General features: G+C 47.7%; 3 protein-coding genes across 5 annotated transcripts; 1 reads left to right on the top strand and 2 right to left on the bottom strand.

Moving 5' to 3' along the window:
• Positions 1-265: 265 nt before the first annotated feature.
• LOC123075475 (calphotin) lies at positions 266-2,472 on the bottom strand. Its single transcript, XM_044498070.1, has 2 exons — positions 709-2,472; positions 266-580 (listed from the first exon to the last, which is right to left on the bottom strand). The coding sequence occupies exons 1-2, from the start codon at positions 2,417-2,419 to the stop codon at positions 426-428; spliced, it is 1,866 nt and encodes a 621-aa protein (XP_044354005.1). The 5' UTR covers positions 2,420-2,472; the 3' UTR covers positions 266-425.
• A 5,754-nt stretch (positions 2,473-8,226) lies between these two features.
• LOC123080524 (transmembrane protein 45A) lies at positions 8,227-11,084 on the top strand. Of its 3 annotated transcripts, none has more exons than XM_044503452.1 (5): positions 8,227-8,571; positions 8,742-9,221; positions 9,521-9,618; positions 9,703-9,790; positions 10,209-11,084. In XM_044503452.1, the coding sequence occupies exons 2-5, from the start codon at positions 8,872-8,874 to the stop codon at positions 10,732-10,734; spliced, it is 1,062 nt and encodes a 353-aa protein (XP_044359387.1). In that variant the 5' UTR covers positions 8,227-8,571; positions 8,742-8,871; the 3' UTR covers positions 10,735-11,084. The 3 variants fall into 3 exon arrangements, with proteins under 3 accessions (XP_044359387.1, XP_044359388.1, XP_044359389.1); XM_044503453.1 differs by having other exon boundaries at positions 9,718-9,790; XM_044503454.1 differs by lacking the exons at positions 9,521-9,618; positions 9,703-9,790 and having other exon boundaries at positions 8,234-8,571.
• A 6,402-nt stretch (positions 11,085-17,486) lies between these two features.
• LOC123075476 (uncharacterized) lies at positions 17,487-19,290 on the bottom strand. The gene is made up of 2 exons (XM_044498071.1): positions 19,184-19,290; positions 17,487-19,066 (listed from the first exon to the last, which is right to left on the bottom strand). Exon 2 carries the CDS (start codon positions 19,042-19,044, stop codon positions 17,746-17,748), a length of 1,299 nt encoding a protein of 432 aa, XP_044354006.1. The 5' UTR covers positions 19,045-19,066; positions 19,184-19,290; the 3' UTR covers positions 17,487-17,745.

Here is a 19,290-nt window from a genome sequence, read left to right on the forward strand (position 1 = left end):
GGTACCCCACCACCCAAGGCCGCACCAAAGGCTCTCCGCTCGAGTGACGAAGCATTCGAGGCCTCACCGGCACACTCCTCGACGAACGGGCGGGCTTGCCCGGCGGCTGCCTCTGGTGGCGGCAACGAAGAGGGGGTTGGGGATGGTGGCGGCGCAGAGGAAACACTGGTCGCCCCACCATACAGGGAAACACATACCCAAAAGCATGTGATGGTACCTAGCTTAATTCTTGTTGGATGTAGATCTAGCCAAACATTCCCGCGTGTGCATAATTTGTTTCTACGAATGCGTCGATACGCAAAGCTTTTTACATTGGGGAAGGATCCTTTTGGCTGAAAAAAAAGGAAGAGAGCAAACTGTACATTGAGTGGTTCATACACGCACCAATACATCCGAGTTGGCATGCACGATCTCACATCTCAATTTCAACTAGACGATGACTCGACCGGAGCGACGGCTGGTTCTTGTTCTTCGCCGTCCTTCTTCTCTTCCTCGACGGTCAGCTGATCCTCCCCTCCCTTTTCCTCTGTGCTTATTGCGGCCTCCTTCACATCAGTGGTTTTTTTTTCGTCCGATTCCCCTGCAAACGGTAACCACAGATCAAATCGAAATGTTATAAAATGTGAGAAGAAACATAAAAAAAACAAAGAAATCCTGAACATGCAAATGTGCAATGACATGGCTAGCAAATGAAGAGATTTAATCTACCATCATCGTCTCTCAAGGTGGCCGCGGATGTCTCCTCCTGTTCTGGCACCCGGGAGACGCTCTCGGCCTCTTGCGGCACGACATCGACCTCCTCGACGGTGACCACCTCCTCCTCCGTCGTCGTTGCCTCCTTAGTTTGCTCGGTCTTATCATTGGATTCGACTGCGGCCTCTTTGACGACAGTAGGCTTCGGCAGCTCTGGCTCGTTTCTCAGATCGTCGTTGTTCAAGGAAGGCGTGGGTTGCTCTGCCGCCTCTGGCACCTCCACCTCCGGCACCGGCTTGGTCGGGAATGCGGCGCTTTCGTCCACGTTGGTTGCAGGAGCAGACGCTCTGGTGGCAGTTTCGACCTCGTTGGCCGTCGTCGGGACAGGGGCGTCTACGGTGACGGCATCTTCTTGCTTCTCCCGCGTGACCACCGGCGCAGCCTCGACGGTGGTTGCACTTCCATCTGCCTTGGCAACCAGGGCATCCACCAAGGCGACAGGTACACTTTGTTCATCTTTGGCCACCGGGGCATCCACCAAGGCGGCAGTTTCACTTTCCTGCTGCTTGGTCACCGGAGCGGCCGGGAAGGAGGCAACGTCAACCTCCTCGGCGACCGGAGCAGCCACGAGGGCGGCAGTTTCAGTTTCCTGCTCCTTGGCCACCGGAGCGGATGGGAAGGTGGCAACGTTAACCTCCTCGGCGACCGGAGCATCCACCAAGGCGGCAGTTTCACTTTCCTGCTCCTTGGCCACCGGAGCGGCCGGGAAGGTGGCAACATCAACCTCGTCGGCGACCGGAGCAGCCGCCATGGTGATACCCTCAATCTCCCCCGCCAACGGAGCAGACGCGATGGATACAAGTTCGTCCTCCTTGGCCGCCGGCGCAGCAACGAAGGAGGCACTGCCATCATCACCGGCCACCGGGGCAGCCAGGAAGGTGGCACCGGCATCCTCGTTGGCCACCGGAGCAGGCACGAACGTGTCAATCTCGTCTTTCTCTATCGCCGGAGCATCGGCTGGGATGATACTGGCATCCTCCATGGTGACTACCCCCGTCCCCCCCACGGGGGCATCCGCGAAGCCGACACTAGCGTCATCCTCCACGTTGATCTCCTCGATGTCCTTCTCGTTCGACGACGCCGCTTCGTCTTCAATCGCCTCGGCCGACCATCCTTCCTGATCTTCGCCCCGCCGACGGTCTCTTCCCGCCTCGACGGTAGGCGCGATCGACACCTCGACAGGCTGGCCATTCCTCATCTCCTCGACGACGATGACGCTCTCGCTGGTCGATGCCACACCGTCGTCCCGATCGGCGACAACCTCCTTGTCCCTGACGCCCTCGTCTTTCTTCGGCCCGGCAGCCTCCTCGGTCGCCGTCCCCTTCCCCTTGTCGTCGGGAACGGCGACTGCTCCCTTCTTACCGTCCTTCTTGCTCTCCCCCTCTTTCTTCTCCCCGACGACCTTGGCGCCGATCACGGTGGACGCAGCCTCGTCGCCGTCCTTGACGACGAGCGCCGCCAAACCGGCCTTGCCGCCCCGCTCCTTGGAGGCCTTCTCCTTCGCCGACGCCGACCTGTGGACCTTGACGTCGTCGCCATTGTCCTTGGTGGCGACCGGCTGGTGAGCGGCGGTGGCGACGACGCTGGACTTCCGCCGGAACCTGCGGCTGCACCTGCCGCTGCCGTCGCTGCTGAGCACGGCTTCCTTGGAGGTGCCGCAACCCATGGCGCGACACGGCGAGGAGCGAGGGAGCTGAACGCCGGAGATGGATTTGAGGCGGGGAGAAGTCGGGGGGAGGATTCCCGTGTTGTATATATACTGCATGCGCGCGGCCATGCGCGGCGTTGCAAAATTAGGGGAACCGTAAACGACCGAATTGGAGGCTGTGGCATGGTTGGTGTATGTTTTTAATAGCCAGGTTGCAGCTCACCGTCGTTGCTGTTCGAGTCTAACACTTGTCCATACCGTCTCTGGACAAGTGATCGGCGCGCACGGCATGGCTTGCAAGATGAGCCCTCGGCCCGTCCCCCGCCTCCCTCTCCGAGGCAACACGGGGAACCCTAGCCGCCCCCGCCGCCGGCCTTCCTCCATCCTCCCCTCCCCCTCGCCGCCGCCGAGAGCCACCGCTGGGCAAAGCCCAGGCAGTGCTGGCGGCGGCGGGGCTTCTCCCCTGGCGCAGCTTCCCTTCTTCCTTGTGGCGGCTTAGTCATTTTCGGGGGGCTTGATGACGCGGTGCTTCGAAGCTCCAGCGGCGGCTCGCTTTGTGGCAGGTTGGAGGGCCTGTCCCCGTCTCGTGGTGCCGCCTAGACAGCGGCTGTGGCCTAGGGCTCTTGACCCTAGATTGGATCTGGGTGGTGCCCGGGCCTGGTCGTGGCTGCCTGTCAGGCATGGTGACGGCGAGTCTCGCGGCCTCTGGGCATCGTGGAGGTGCCGATGGCAGCGTGTGCTCAACCTGGTGGCGGCGGCGGCCGTGCACGGGAGTTGGATTCCTTCGAAGAGATCTGGGTGAAAACTTTCGGCTACTGAAGGCCGGCGGTGGCGGCGCTATCTGCATCGTTCCCTTCTTGAAGGCATTGCCGTGGAGAAGTTCAAGACCACTCTCTGCTACCTCTGGGGGAAACCCTAGATCGGATGATCGGATGACGGCGGCGCTCTGGTGTCGTTCTTCCCTTGGTGACGTCATTCTAGGAGGTACACACGTGATCGAGGGAGCAGAGGACGGTTTCTTTGGTGGAGCGGTGCATCATCTCAGTCATTGATGGCGGAGCGTCTCGGCGGCATGGCGCTGTGGTGGCTTCCGATGCACGGAGATGGACTCGCGCAGGAGGGTGACGCGGTCGGGCGTCGTGGTGGCGTCGACGGCAGTTAGACCGGGCAAGGTAGATGCAACAGTACTGCTCTGAAGATGGATTGGTGGCAGGTGGTGGCGGCGGCCTCACACCCGGCAGGCGTCCTGATTGAGGAGTGCGCCAGACCGGTGGGTGCCCCATACCCGGCAGGCGTCCTGGATGGGACCTCAGGTCTTAGATGTTTAGTCTGGCTGCGAGGTCTGTTTGGTATTAGGCTCAGACTATCAGCATCCTTTCATCAATTGGATAGGAGTAGCGACAGATGTTGCCTAGACGGTGACTTTAGTTTTACTATTGTATTACTTTGTAAGGTTTTGTGTGAACAATTAATAAAGTGAATGCATGCATTGTCCAGATACAGAAGCCGGGGGTCTTCCTCCTTTTCTAAAAAGAAGATGAGCCCTCGGCTTGCTTCACATTCACATGCCTTCAAAAGGAAGACAACGTTGATTACATCCTTGCGAACTGCGTCTATGCTACTAGGAGGTGTGGTACCGGAGCTGTGAGGCATTAGTACAATTGAACATTGAGCCACCGACTATTGCTCGGACATTCAAAGAGTGGTGGATGAAACAGAGGGAGAAGTTCTTGGGGAAGATCTTGCGTGGGTTCAACTCCTTCATTATCAAAACTGCGTGGTCACTTTGGAAGCAAAGGAATGCCAGAGGATTTCAACAAACCACAGCAACAAAGAACGCTCCTGCAACTGATGGACTTGGTGCTGGATGAGATTAAAGAGTGAAAGCTTGCAGGGTTCGGAGTAGGTGGTTTAGATCCTTTTGTGATTGAGTAAGCTGGGTGCGTGTGTCGGTGTTGGTGTGCCGTCTTGGATGTTTGCCATTAACGACTTCTTGTAACCATAACTCTCTATCTTTTATAAAAATATGATATGCGTTTTGCGTACTCTTGAAAAGAAAACAACAAATATTTTGAACCTTACAGAAACTGAAATTAGGAGCAAACGAAAGCAAGAGAATATAAAAATGTCTGAATTTTGAGAAAACATATGCGCAAAACAGAGGAGCAAATGAAACATGAACAAAAAGGTTCTATGAAATGGTATCTCCTGAATTTCCATTAGGCGAAGGTCAAAGTTCACTATAAAGTAGCCGCCACAGCGCCACATAAAACATCATCCAAGTTCCATCAGAGCAGTGTTAGTCATTGAGATAGAACAAAGAGCAATGCACCAAACTCACCTTGTAAACGATATTTCAATTATCTGAGGAATAAGGCCGTAGCGCTTTCCAAAAACAGAAGATGAATGCGCCCAACTCAACTAGATAGGAAAGTTGAAGAAATGGCGTGCGACACACGCGGGCAAGTCGATTATGTCTCCGACTTGTAGGCGGCGAGCCTCCTCGCGTTCTGGCCGGGCTTCCTTCTCCGGCGAGGATCCACGCGTAGGTCGGCGCTGCTCAACTATGAGGAGCGGATCGTTGACAGCCAGGGATGTTGCGTGGAGGACCGCTTCGAGGAGGGAGCTGGTCCGTTTTCTATGTTACCTGGTGCATACACGCGAGAGTGTGTGCTGGGGTGTATAGGAGCCGAAGCGGCTCCATGATATGCCCTAAAGAAAATAATAAAGTTATTAATTTATTTCAAAGAACATTATTTTATATATGCCCTAGAGACCGAGGTGTTGGAAATATCTCTTACAGGCAAGAATAAAATTATTATTTCATTTTCATATTTGTAATTAAATTTATATTTATGTGGTATATTACAATGATTCTTGAATATAAGATTTGAAGGAAAACTCAGTTGTATGCCTGAAAACATAAACATCAAAAAGATCTCCATTCTAAGCTAGAGGACTCACAACGAGGAAAGCACATCTTGCCGAGTGTCGGAATGTTTGCCGAGTGTTTTTTTATGGGGTACTTGGCAAACAAGGCATTTGTCGAATACCTAGACACGAAACACTCATCACAAAATGGGTAATCTGGAAACAGAAAACTCTCGGCAAAAGCAGGGTCTTTGCCGAGTGTCATTCATAAGACCCATGGTAAACATGTATTTGCCAAGTGTTTTCATAAGACCCTCGGCAAACAATTAAAAATCACTAAAATGCATGTGTTCATTTGGATTTTCAAGACCAAACTTCATTCAAATGTTCTTTAAAACATTGTGTACACTTAAAATACACCACTAGGTGATCTATGTCAAAATTTGGCGGCTTTCGTAGACGGTATGCTATATTTAAGTCATTAAATGCATTTCTAGGTATTTAGTTATTGAAATAACATTTTGAGTTGTTAGTGCATGAATTTTTTTGACAAAATTGTGTTGAAAATTCATATTTTTGTTCTGGAGTCCATGTTTAGGGCTTATCCAAGAAATCGAAATGAATTTCAATCATGAGGGTACACGACCCCGAATATTAAGTTTGTTGGTTTTTTAATTGCAAAAAATGCAAACAAAGTGCAAAAATCATGAAGCTTGGCATGGTGCCCACATATGATGCCTAGGAAGTTGTGTTAAAATTTTGGGACGGTTTTGCAAAATTTGTGGCGTACACTACTTAGAAACCGGATCATCTCCAAGGAAGAATCATGTTTTCGAGAGGGAACGGGTAAGGTTTGAAGGTGATGTGATCGTTGCTTCATTCATTGGCCTTGATTTTTTTCTGCACTTGAGATACATCGTAAAATGATCCATGTCAAAAAATTCATCTTTCAATGTCAGTTTGCCATATTTAAGCCATTAAGTGCATTTATAAGCATTTGGTGAATATAATTCTAATACTACAAGTGCATGAAAAAGTTGAGAAAAATATGTGGGAAAATCATATTTATGTTCTTGAGTCCATGTTTAGAAATTTCCAATAAAACGGAAAGAATTTCAAACATGAGGATTCAAGACACAACCCCAAACATTGAGTTTGTTGGTTTTTAATTTAAAAATGCAAACAAAGTTCAAAAATCGTAAAGTTTATGGTAAAATTTTGAGAAAGTTTCACAAAAAATTATGATTTACAGTTCTTGCAAACTCGACCATCTTCGAGGAAGAATCATGGTTTCGAGAGCGGTTGGGTCAGGTTTAAAGGCGATGCGACCTCTATTTCATTAATTGGCCTTGAAATCTTTCATACACTCAATTCATCATTACATGATCCACGTCAAAAATTGGCATCTTTCAGGCACGGTTTGCTATATTTATTAATTAGGTGCATTTATAAGCATTAATGAATATTATTCAAATTTGTACGCCAAGTGCATAAAAAAGTTTGCAACTTTATGTTGAGAAGTCATATCTGTTTAGGCATTATCCAAGAAGTCCAAAAAGCATGAAACTTGACAATGGTTCCTTCAAATGACATTAGAGGTTGTGGTCAAAATTTGAGAAAGTTTTACAAAAATTGGGACACGCACACCTTAGAAACGAGAAAATCTATCGGGAAGAATCATGGTTTTCATAGAGAATGGGTCATCTTTAAAGATGATGCGACTGCTGCTGCATCGGTTTGCCTCTTCTACACGTATGATACACCATTACATGATCCATGTAAGAAATTGGCATCTTTCTGTGTCTGTTTGCTATAATTAAGTCATTGAATGCATTTAGCGGATATAATTAAGATATAAACTGCAAGTGCATTAAAAAGTTGGCAAAATTGTGTTGAAAAATCTTATTTGTGTTCTTGAGTCCATTTATAGGCCTTATCCAAGAAAAAATAAAGAATTTCAAATGTGAGAATGCCAAGACACGACCCCGAACATGAAGTTTGGTGGAGTTTTTTTTAATTCTGAAGCATGCAAATGAAAAGCATGAAACTTGGCATGGTGTCCTCATATGGCATGTATAGGTTGTGGTAAAAATTTAAGAATGTTTCACAAAAGTTTTGACATACACTGCTTAGAAACCAGGTCATCGCCGTTGTAAATTGATAATGTTTCACAAAAGTTTTGACGTACACTGCGTAAAAACCAGGCCATCGCCGTTGTAAATTGAAATGTTTCACAAAAGTTTTGACGTACACTGCTTAAAAACCAGGCCATCGCCGAGGAAGAATCATGGTTTCGAGAGGGAATGGGTATTATTTTCTGCATATTGTTCATCAAGCTATAGTTTCACTTAACACGGGATTTGAACAATACGATGTGTATAAAAAATGAATTTTGTTTTTGCTTACTTCACGTATGCTATGATTCTTTGGATGTCAATAGTTTGTTGGCGGCTTGTGTTAATCTTGAAGATGCACTTAAGAGTGGAGAACATAAACTATTGATGCAGTTGAATTGTGTTGCGAGCTACTTTCTTCGTTTCATAATATAACATATTTTTTCGTACTAAACAACCTTGCAAAACGTCTTATAGTATTTCTTTTCCTCCATGACTCACTACAGACTATTTTAGTACTTAGACATGGGATCGATGTAGGCCGCATGATCGTTTTATTTAATACTACGGGTAGAGTCTTGAACTCAAGACCTCACTCTGATACTATACTGAATTGATGCTCCAGCTAAATCATTCAAAAGTCTGAACTAATGAAAGGAGGCGGCAGGGACCACCTGACATTCTGACTTTTTTGAAGAAATGCCATTTTATCCACCCTGATGTTGTTATCGTATACAGAATTTTGCTAACCATTCCTATCACGGTTGCATGTGCGGAACCGAGCTTTTCTAAACTCAAAGTTTTGGACAGGACAGGACCGACCTCCCGAGGTGGCGCACCGCATTGACTGCACCGCACCGCTTGGCATAGAACAGAGGAGCACAGCAGAACAGAGGAGCAGACCGCCCGCAGCACCGATCCATCCATCGGCATCACGCACCAACCCCAACGCCTCCCCTTCTCCTCCTCCCTCCCTCCCTCCACTCTCTCTCCCTCTCTCTATCTCTTCGTACACACGAACGGAACGGTGCTGATATCCGCGCCGCCGCGCTTTGCAGACGCAAGAAAAGGAGGCAAGGAAAAGGCGCTTTCCGAGCAGCAAAAAGATCTGGCCGCTTTACGCTTCTCCTCCCCGGGATTTTGATTCCCCCCACGCCATCATCCACCAATCATCGTCCTTGCCAGGTACGTGCCGCCGTTCCTCGTCCCGAGGTTCCGTCGGTCGTCTTCTCCTTCGTCGGCGGGCCTCGTCGAGATTTGCTTTCGGTTTTTTACTCTGGCCAGCGAGACGCGGCGTGCATGTCGCCAGCGGACGACGCGGCTATAACCGAGTCGTCGCTGATCCGTTGTTTCAGGCGGGCGGCGTGCTAGGACCACGAGCAGGCGCGGGCTAAAGGGCGCCGGTCACAGAAGTCAACGCCGGCGGCGGGCCGCGCGCCGGGTGATTCCGCGCGCAGATCCGAGCAAGTTTGAACAGCGGCGGTGATGGGGTCGTTCAAGGGGCACGTGCTGCCGGGGACGCTGTTCCTGGCGGTGGGCGCGTGGCACGTCTGGGCGGCCGTGGCGCGCTTCGCCATGGACCCGGCCGGGTTCCGCCTCCGCGTCTGGAACCCGGTGGGCGCGGGCGGCGGGGCGCTGCGGCACCTGGAGCTCTACGTCATCGCCGGGGGCGCCTTCCTGGACATGTGCGTGGAGGTGCTCTACTCCACCCACCTCCACATATTCGCGCCCGGCGGCGGGGTCAACCCGGCGCACCTCAACGACCTCGAGCACGGCGGCATGCTGCTCATGTTCTTCCTCGTCGGCGCCCTCGCCCTCCTCTCCGAAAACACCAGGTCAGCTCACCATCCACCCATCCATCCATTATCCCGTTCACATGATCCCAGATTCATCCATCCATTTTTCCTCGGAATTTTATTCATCTCCTTCTCTTTTCACTCGACCGTCTGAAGCAAGAGGATCACAATTTAAAAAAAAAAAAACATTCTCGAATGTGGTTTTCGGAAAGAAGATCAATCGATCGATCGGTTTCTTATTAATTTGCGGATCTGGAAAAGGATAAGAGGTGAGATGGTTGTTGGGTTAGTTGGTTGATGTTTTGACTTCCTTGGTGTCGCATCTTGAATGTTCCAAGGACAGGACAGGACGGACCAGAGGGAGAAGGATTGGCTACTCTGGTCCAGGCTAGGCCATGTGGTCACGAGCTAGTGTCCAAGTTGGCTAGCGCAGCTGGTATGTTAGTAGATTCATTTGGCAAAATTTTGCTTGCAAAATTCAGGGGTGTTCATAGGCTTTGTTTACTTCTGTATAATCTAGGCTCACCTGTTCTAGAAAGCATGACCCCGGTGGAGGAGTCAGCAGAAGCTTACCACGAATATTCAAATGGAGGTTCTTCTTGTGAGCTGTGAGTGCTCTTTTTTTATTTGAAACGGAAGATTCTTCTTCCCGTGAGTGGCCATTGCTTTCAGGACAAAGTCCAAATCAGCATTCAGATGAACGTAGCTAAAGCTTATCAACTCAATTAGCTCATCATGCTTTAGCTTGACAGAAAGAAAGATGAATCATATTCCATGGAGAAGTTTCGTGTCTGTACTTCTACTAATTTCCTAGGAGTCGGGGGTGGGGGCCAGAGGCCATCTCTGTCATTTTGTGATCATTCTCAGTGGAGTTTCTGTGCAAACCTTTTGCCTTGCAATCATATTGCCGTTGTGTTTCACCTTGCCCATGCAGCCATCTCTTGCTATAACAAAAATAGATGTACTATATCTCATTGGAAAAGTACACAGCACAGTGAGCTAACTTGGGCTTTCAATGGCACGCAGGTACCTGCCCCTGACGGAGGGTGCGCTGTGCCTGCTGGCGGCGACGGCCTACACGGCAGAGCTGCTGCTCTTCTACTTCCACTCGACCACGCACCAGGGGCTGGAGGGGTACTACCACTACCTCCTGGTGGTGCTCGTCGGGCTCTGCGTCGCCTCCGCCGTCCTCGGCGCGCTCCTCCCGGCGAGCTTCCCCGCCGACCTCGCCAGCGGCCTGCTCATCACCCTGCAGGGCCTGTGGTTCTACCAGACGGCGTTCACGCTCTACGGGCCGATGCTCCCCGAGGGGTGCCACCGCGACGCCGGCGGGGACATCGATTGCCACGGGCACGCCGCCGGGGAGCGCGCGGAGCAGCTCGCCGACTTCCAGCTCTTCGCCTACGTCTTCCTCGTGTTCGCCTACGCCCTCGGCTGCTACGCCGTCGCCGCCGCCAGGTACGGCCACCCGGACCTGAGGGCCGTCGAGATGGAGGAGCACCGGGAAAATGGTGGATTCGTTGGCAGCTCGGCGCTGGCTAGTGGCATATGATCATGATGATATGACATCTGCTCTGTTTTTGCCATTGTCGTCTTGTTCGATTTGGTAGAGTACACGCGACAGGCACATCATTGAGGGGCGGACCTGAACCTGAGGTCATTCGGTACAAGAATAGAGAGGGGCTGTACATTGTGGTTAGTTAATTACACAGCAAAATCACGGATCAACGTTCCTTTAGTTTTACTGTGAACATTTTTACATGAGAGGATTAGCATAAGACTGTAAGAGAGTCCATCACAGAGGGTTTTTTACAAGCAGAAATTTGGTTTTGTACACCAGGTGTGGATTACCTGAGCAATCTGTTTCTGTCTGCCTTCAAGTATATCAGCTGTTCATGCGAACCTTGAGAGTTCTCCAACGAACTTGTCACACATAATGGGTGTGCTTAGCCTATGGTGTATGGTGCTGGTATACGGCAACCGAGCTGATTGGCTGGGACCTCGGAGGTTTTCCAGCTAATATAAGCCGTTAGATTGTTAAGATCCAGTGGCTAATATTCCTATTACTACCTCATATACGAGTACCAAGAGAAGCATCGCCGTAGATTTTATCAGCATGTTCGAGTATAAGCCATGGCGCTCCCAGTACTGTTCTAAAAACAGAGACTACAAAACTGCTTACATAAAGGTCAAAATGCTTACTTGCTCTGCGTGAATAATGTCACGCAAACTGTGATGTCTATTTTGCGGCTATGATTTTTTTCTAACCTTGCATTACTACATCTATATATATATACCTACCTACTAATAAAGTAAGGTGTGTTCCTTTGAGTAATATAAATCACCTCTCAGCCACCCGCCGCCTCCAAGATCTAGGGTTCTCTGCCTCCCGCCGGCGCTGGCGCCGGTCCGTCCCGTCTCCGGTGGCCTTAGGCCATGGAGACGGAGTGGATCTCGGCCCTTGCCGGTGGGAGGGCTCCGTTTTTAGATCTTTTTTGAGATTTGTTAGGGTTTGTGTCCTACTCAGAATGGCGAGACGGCGGCGGCTCTCTGAAGATGGAATAAAGGTCTCTCCGCCTAGCCCCCGTTCCGGTGATGCGTCTATCATCATCGGTGGACGTGTGGAGGTGTGTCTCCGGCGGATCTGTCTTTGGTGGATTTGCTCGGATCTGTTGGTTGTTCGTCTTCGTTCGTGTGTCTTTAAGTTGGATCCTTTTTATCTACACTCTTCATCTGCGGCGGTTGTTGTTCTGGTGCTTTGGTTCTATGGGACCTTAGCACGACGACTTTCCGACTGTCTACTACAATAACATTTGCCCGGCTCCGACGAGGGAGGGGGCGATGACAGCGGAGCGCCTTCGGCTCACTTCAGTGCTTGTAGTCGTCGCTAGGTGGTCTACGGATCTGGATGTAATTTTTATTATTTCTAATGTTCGTTGTACTACCATGGTTGAAGATGAATAGATTGAAAGTTTTTCTTGCAAAAAAAAAGGTGAGTTCCTTTGATTTTTTAAATCCGCTCACCGTAGAATTTCTTTTATCAACGTGGTATTAATTTTTTATTCGTCTGTTTGCTAGAAAAGAAAAATTACGAAATCACTAATTGAGAAGTACTCCTTCCAAAGATCACCTCACCCTCCCCAAGTTGCGACAAGTGGTGCGCTGCATGTGCGCCACTTATCGCAACCTGCGAGTTTTCCCTTAATTTATAGATTCGTTCATTCAAAACGGTTTATCTCTTAAACCGTGCGTCCAAATCTCAAACCGTTTTCACCCTTGAAATACTCACGTCGAGATCTTCAAAACTAGAATCCATGTTGATAGGTTTTGACGAACTTTTTTTCACGAAAAAAACAGAATAAAAATCAGACCAAAAAATCATGTCTGTCGCGAAAGAAAAAAACGTTTTTTTCGTTTTCGAGAGGCACGAGAATCAAAACCGTGCCTCTTGTCTTGTGGAAGCAAAACTGCGCATCTCACTGAAGGAAAAAAATAAAAGAAAACGCGTATTTTTCGTCAGAGAATCACGATCGTGCCTCTAGCGGAAGCAAAATCATGCCTCTCGCGGAAGGAAAAGCGTGCCTCTCGCGGAAGCAAAAAAGAACGTGTTTTTTTCCTTTCCGAGAGGCACAGTCGTGCCTCGCGCGAAAGCAAAACCATGCCTCTCATGGAAAAGAAAGGAAAACACATTTTTTTCCATTTCGGAGAGGCGCCTCTCGCGAAAGCAAAACCGTGCTTCTTGCGCAAGCAAAAGAAAGACAAGAGTTTTTTCTCGCAAAATAATGAAAAAAAATTGTCCAAAAGCTAGAAAAGACAAGTGGAAAACCAAAAAGCAGAAAAAATCCAAAAAAATCGTCTAAAAAACCGAAAACGCGTGAGAAAAAAAAACACAAAATCCGAAGGAAAGCCCAAAAGGCGACACGTGGCGGGGGCTGGGAATGCGCCAAGTGGCGCGCTCTTAGCCCACCCCAAGTGGGACGTTCCCCCAAGTGATCATTGAGAGGCTCCCGAAGGAGTGATTGTTAACTAGTTGCTTCAGGAAAATTACTTTGTCCAGAATTTCAACGTGAGCTGCGCACGATGTGACCCAACGAAGCCAGTCCCCCTAATTTCCAGCCCGCGCACTAGGAACACCCTATTTTCCGCATGAAGCGGCAAATAGTCGGAGCTTCACACAGGGCGCCCAGAATGTCCCGGCCCATTTTAGTTTCTTCGTGTGTTCTGTTTCTATTTTTCTTTCTCTATCCACTTCTCTTAATATTTCTCGTTTGTTTTTAATTTTTTGAATTTCAATACTATTTTTCTTTTATATTTTTATTAAATTAAAAAATGTTCATACTTTCATTTTTTATAATTTTGGCAAAATCTTAAGAATTCCAAAATTGTTGGTGTTTTGAAAAAAATATTCGGAAGTTCAAAAAATTACCATTTTTTCAAAAAAATTGCGTTTTCCAAAATTGTTCAAGATTTTTAGATAGATAATTACATTTTAAAAGTGCTCAAAATTTGTGAAATATTCTTGTTTTAGTGAAATGTCCACAATTCAAATAATGTGCGTGTTTAAAAAAATGTCAACAGTCTTTTCAAAATTCCGTGCATTTTTTTGAAAAACACAAACACAATTTGAAACGGAACATTTGTAAAAATTCACTAACATCACTTGAAAACATGACCATTTTAACAAAATTTGAACAATTTTTGAAATTTTAAAAGTGCTCAAAATTTGTGAAATATTCTTGTTTTAGTGAAATGTCCACAATTCAAATAATGTGCGTGTTTAAAAAATACACATTTCTGAAATTGTGCTGAATCATGAAAACATGTTCTCATTTCAAAAATTGTTCAAATTTTTTTAAAATGGTCATGTTTTCAAGTGATGTTTGTGAATTTTTACAAATGTTCCGTTTCAAATTGTGTTTGTGTTTTTCAAAAAAATGCACGGAATTTTGAAAAGACTGTTGACATTTTTTTAAACTGTTTGGGTTTTCAAAAATTGTTCATGTTTCCAAGAATATTTGGCAATTCGTTTTTTTTTTGAAAAGATAAAAAAAGGTCTCGAATATGATGCTGCAATATGTACTTAAATATTTGTGATGGCCATTGGTTAAGACATGTTTGTCCAAGTGGGCAGCAACACTTCTTTTTTAGGAAGTCGATCGGGGTCTTTGAGGTCATGAGTTCAATCATTTAACCTGGTTTTTTCTTGGAATTTTACTCGCGCCTTACAAACACATGTCGTTTCGGTACCTGGGCCTTTCACAGCCCACACAACTTAGCTGGCCCAACTGCCTAGGAAATAAGAAAAAAATATTTTAAATAGTCTCACATTGCTCCTGCACATACAGTCATACCAATTTACATACGTGTGCAAAACTAAACGTAGTAAGCTGAATGAAGGAAGGATGAATTAAGCTGGATGAAGAATGGATGGATTGGTACGTGTGTCAGCTAGAAAAAGACCATGAATTTCTTTAAAGAAAAAGAATTAACTCCATTACATGAGCTAGATGGATGAATTGCTACGTGAACTAGCTACAAAACGATCCTAAATTTCTCTAGGATTGCTACCCGGGGAAAAGAGAAGAGAAGACCTGACTATGTGAGCTAGATGCATGCAAAAGAGCAGACCCATCTTACTCCCATTTTATGAAACTTCGCACCTTAAATCCCCTCGGTCAATGAACAAAAAAATAGCAGAGTAGAATTAACTCAGTTGTACTATAGTGGCTTGTACATGGAAAAAAAGAAGACCCGCCTCACTTCCATATTATGGAGCTCCATACCTTAAAATCCCCTCGAATGAATGAAAAATAGATTGAATAATTAGTGGACCTTCTCTGGCGTGCGATGACCTAACAAAACCATTTAGTCCCCTTGATCAATGAACAGAGAAATAACGGGTTGATTACTTCACACGCAGCAAAACCCAAAACCTAAATGTTCCTTCTCGGTGTGCATACCGGGTCTTGCTTGCACATCTAATTCACACTATTTTTTTCTGCTGCAACGCACGGACATATATGTTGTAAGTGAAAAACCAGCTATCAGTAGATAGCAAGCAACACCGACACTAGGATGGCCAACAGTTAGAATCTATCTAGGGCACTGGACATAAAAATGATTATATACCCTATGAATTACATGATTAAAGTTGGAGCAATTTCTCTAATGCGACGATACGCATACTTATGTGTATTCTGAAAAAAGAAAATTGAGCAAACAGTTCAAATCTACTCCTATCTAGCAACTTAGGATGAATTTGGTATCAAACCAACATTAGTTCATACTACGATTAAATCAGTGCGCATGTATCGTCCAGCAAAAAACATGTAAATGTAAAACATCTGAGTCTACAGAAGCAGAAATTGTAAACTGTCAGAAATTTGGACATACACAGCAAACCATTCTGCAGTAGCGCCCAGTATCAGGTTATCAGGATATGAGAAGGCCAACAAGGAACAAAGCCTACATTTGGTAGTAAAATGCTCGACCATTCAACTGCACAACCAAATTCAGAAAGGTGGAAAAATCTGAGACTACAGTAATACAGTTGCAACTAGAAACTAAACTAATCTTACAGAGAACCGCATATATTCAATGAATCATTTGGTAGCACCATACTACATTAGTATATAAGTAATACTGCATAAGGGAAGAACAAGTGCACACATACACATGATAGCATCAGGCAAAACAGATGGAGCATTGGGTTCATGTCAGGTCTAAGTTAAGCCCACGAACTGTAGTGCCACCACAGGTAATCTAACCAAGAGTCAAACCGGTTTCTTAGCAAGAATAGAGAGAATGTACGAATAGTGTCAAAACATCAACTACTAGGATAGCAACCTATCTATCTAGGATGAATGGTACTCCCTCCGTACCTCCGTACAGAAATATAAGAGCATTTAGATCACTAATATAGTGATTTAAACGCTCTTATATTTTCTTTACGGAGGGAGTACTAGTTAGCCATGACTAACCTGGCCCATTGCCATCCCTATTCGATCGGAACCAACATTATTCATAGTGTGATCCAATCAGTACACGCTTATCCTCCGAAACAGTACACAATATATATGTGAAACTGCACTACATGCATGGCAGAAGCATGTACTGAATCTACAAAACCCCTCTAGAAGCAGCAATCACAAGGAATTTGCATATCCACTGCACATCTTAACATAATGTTGAGCTGCAGTCAGATATGAGAAATCCAACAAGAAACAAAACATTCGGAGAACAACCTGGTACGACAAGTGTTCAACGGTTCAACTACAAAACCAGATTCAGAAAGGAGCGAAAAACAGAGCCTGCATTCACTATCAAAAATCGTCTTACATTATGGGACGGAGGGATTACTAAAAAATGAACAAATCCTGCAGAGAACCACATATATTCAACGATTCAGTTGCAGGCTAAATTCAGAAACAGGAAACAGGTCTGAACCGACTTTTGCTTAGCACCAGACTGCATTGCAAAGTGAAACAATGGAAGAACAAGTGCACACAAACAGTGATAGCACCAGGCAAAACAGATGGAGAATTGGGTTCATCTCAGGTCCTAATTAATTAAGCCCACATATTCCATCCACCACAGGTGATCTAATGTTACTAAGAACCGCATATATTCAATGACTCATTTGCTAGCACCATGCTACATTAGTAAGTGATATAAGGGAAGAACAAGTGCACATATACACATGATAGCATCAGGCAAAACAGATGGAGCATTGGGTTCATATCATGTCTTAATTAAGTCCACGAACAGTAGTGCCACCACAGGTAATCTAACCAAGAGTCAAACGGGTTTCTTAGCAAGACCAGAGAATGTACGAATAGTGTCGAAACGCCAAATACTAGGATAGCAACATCTCTATCTAGGATGAATGATAGTATTAGTTAGCCATGAATATCCAGGCCCGTTGCCATCCCTATTACGAACCAACATTATTCATACTATGATACAATCAGTACACATGCCTGGCAAAAACATGTAAAACATCTGAATCTACAATACCCCTCTAGAAGCAGCAATCACAAGAAATTTGCATGTGGAATGCACATCTTAACATCATGTTGAGTTGCAATCAGATATGAGAAATCCAACAAGAAACAAAACCTTGGGAGAACAACCAGCTAGGCGACAAATGTTCAACTGCTCATCTCAGGAACCAGATTCAGAAAGGAGCATAAAAACAGAGCCTACATTTGCTACTGAAAAATAAACAAATCCTGCAGAGAACTGCATATATTCAACGGTTCAGTTGCAAGGCTAAATTCAGAAACAGGAAAAATGTCGAACCGACTTTTGCTATTACCAGACTGCATTGCGAAGCCAAACAATGGAAGAACAAGTGCACAAAAACAGAGACAGCATCAGGCAAAGTAGATGGAGCATTGGGTTCATATCAGGTCCTAGTTAAGCCCACAAAATAGTACTCCCTCCGATCCACACTAAATCAGCGACAATTAATATGAATCTGAGGGAGTAGTTCCTTCCTTCCACCACAGGTAATCTAACCTAGAGTGAGCCAAAATTAACAGAAAGAAGACTAGAGAGAAAATTAAAACCCTTTTTTGTCAAAGTTGTCGGCGTCTTCTTTCAACGGCAGCTGAGAATCCCGGGCGTTGATGGTGTAGTTGCAGAGAAGCTGGATGACAGTGAAAGGGCGGTCGGCGACGAGGACGAACAGCTTGTGCGGCTTCACGAAATCGACGGCACCACCCGAAACCCTCTCCTCTTTCTCGTCCCTGAGGCTGTACATGCAGATGTGGGCTGACAAACCCCGTCGATCAATGTAGTAGATGCAGTCTGCCTCGACGGACGGGAACCTGTCGGCGTCCACGGCGAGGCACCTATGGTGACCGACGAAGATGGCATGCCTGCCGACGCTCTCCACGGGCACGGGCTCGGCGTCGTCGTACTTGAAAACCTTGACGCGCCCCCGCAGCCTGACGACGATCAGCACCTGTCCACCAAGCTCAACCAGGAAACGCCAGACATCTTCTTGATGAGGATTGACATGAATCAGATCGCAGATCTTGGGGAACCAGCCCTCTGATTTTGCAACGAATCCAGTTGTGCCGTCGTTGGTGTAGAGACCACCTGCGACCGCCATCCGTGCGGAATTGTAGTTAGGGTACTCCTTGGCCTTGTACCCCCCGTAGAAGAAACTTTCATCGTCGGGACCAGCCACGCACGGCCTGCGAGATGAGGCGCAGAGCAAGCCGAGCAGGGGCCAGAAGCCGGAGCTGTCACTTTTGACGAAGGCGGACAGCTCCTTCTCGGCGGGCACAGGCGCCGCGAACCGGACCAGCACGCCGGTGAGCGGGTTGAAGACGCGGGCGGCGTGGGAAGGGTTCCTGTCCGCCAGGACGAAGAGGCCGCCCAGGGTGGTGGCCACGACGTAGTAGCGGCGGAGCAGCGGGAGCCTCTTGCGGATGAAGCGCCCCGTGGCGGCATTCAGCAGGAGCAGCAGCTCGCCGCCGCCGTCAACGCCGTCGGCGTCGCTCTGGAGCTGGAAGCCCTCGTCGAGCAGGATGACCCAACGCCGCGGGCGGAAGCGGGGGTCGGACGGGTCGCTCCTGGGGTCGTCGGTGGCGTCGCGCCAGCCGGAGCAGACGGCGCGGAAGTCCATGTAGCAGTCGAGGTCGTTGGTGGCGAGAAGGCAGTCGGCGACGCGGCGGACGAGGTCCGGCGGGAGGGCGGACCAGCCCGCGGCCGGAAGGACCGGCAACGCTCGGAGACGACTTGGCGGGCCCTTCTTCTTCCTCTTGGCGGGCGGGGCGACAGTGGCAGCCGACGGCGCACGAGGTCTAGCGGGCGCAGCCGCCATTGCCGCGCGCTTCGGTTCTTGGGACATGAACACGCTCCTTCGCTCGACCCTGCAAAGGAAAAGGGATGCGGCTTGTGAGCGAGGAGCAGCGGCGTGGATGGATGGAACAGAGTGGATCAAGAAATGGCTGCCGAGAAATGGAGAAAGAGGGGGAGGATTTGCACACCAGAGGAGCAAACGAGCAAAAACGAGAGTGGCAGGCAGCACAAGGTACCGCAGGAAGGGGATGACGGAAGAGGAAAAGGAAATGGAGGGAGAGGGTCAAATATCTTT

The sequence above is a fragment of the Triticum aestivum genome, chromosome 3D, assembly GCF_018294505.1.
Source record: "Triticum aestivum cultivar Chinese Spring chromosome 3D, IWGSC CS RefSeq v2.1, whole genome shotgun sequence".
Classification (NCBI taxonomy): Eukaryota; Viridiplantae; Streptophyta; class Magnoliopsida; order Poales; family Poaceae; genus Triticum; species Triticum aestivum.

Coding starts and splice junctions, on each gene's coding strand:
- LOC123075475 (XM_044498070.1), bottom strand. CDS start 2,419: ATGGGTTGCGGCACCTCCAAGGAAGCCGTGCTCAGCAGCGACGGCAGC. Junction 581..708: donor CACCTTGAGAGACGATGATG/GTAGATTAAATC, acceptor TACCGTTTGCAG/GGGAATCGGACGAAAAAAAA.
- LOC123080524 (XM_044503452.1), top strand. CDS start 8,872: ATGGGGTCGTTCAAGGGGCACGTGCTGCCGGGGACGCTGTTCCTGGCG. Junction 9,222..9,520: donor CTCCTCTCCGAAAACACCAG/GTCAGCTCACCA, acceptor GAATGTTCCAAG/GACAGGACAGGACGGACCAG. Junction 9,619..9,702: donor CAAGTTGGCTAGCGCAGCTG/GTATGTTAGTAG, acceptor TGTATAATCTAG/GCTCACCTGTTCTAGAAAGC.
- LOC123075476 (XM_044498071.1), bottom strand. CDS start 19,044: ATGTCCCAAGAACCGAAGCGCGCGGCAATGGCGGCTGCGCCCGCTAGA.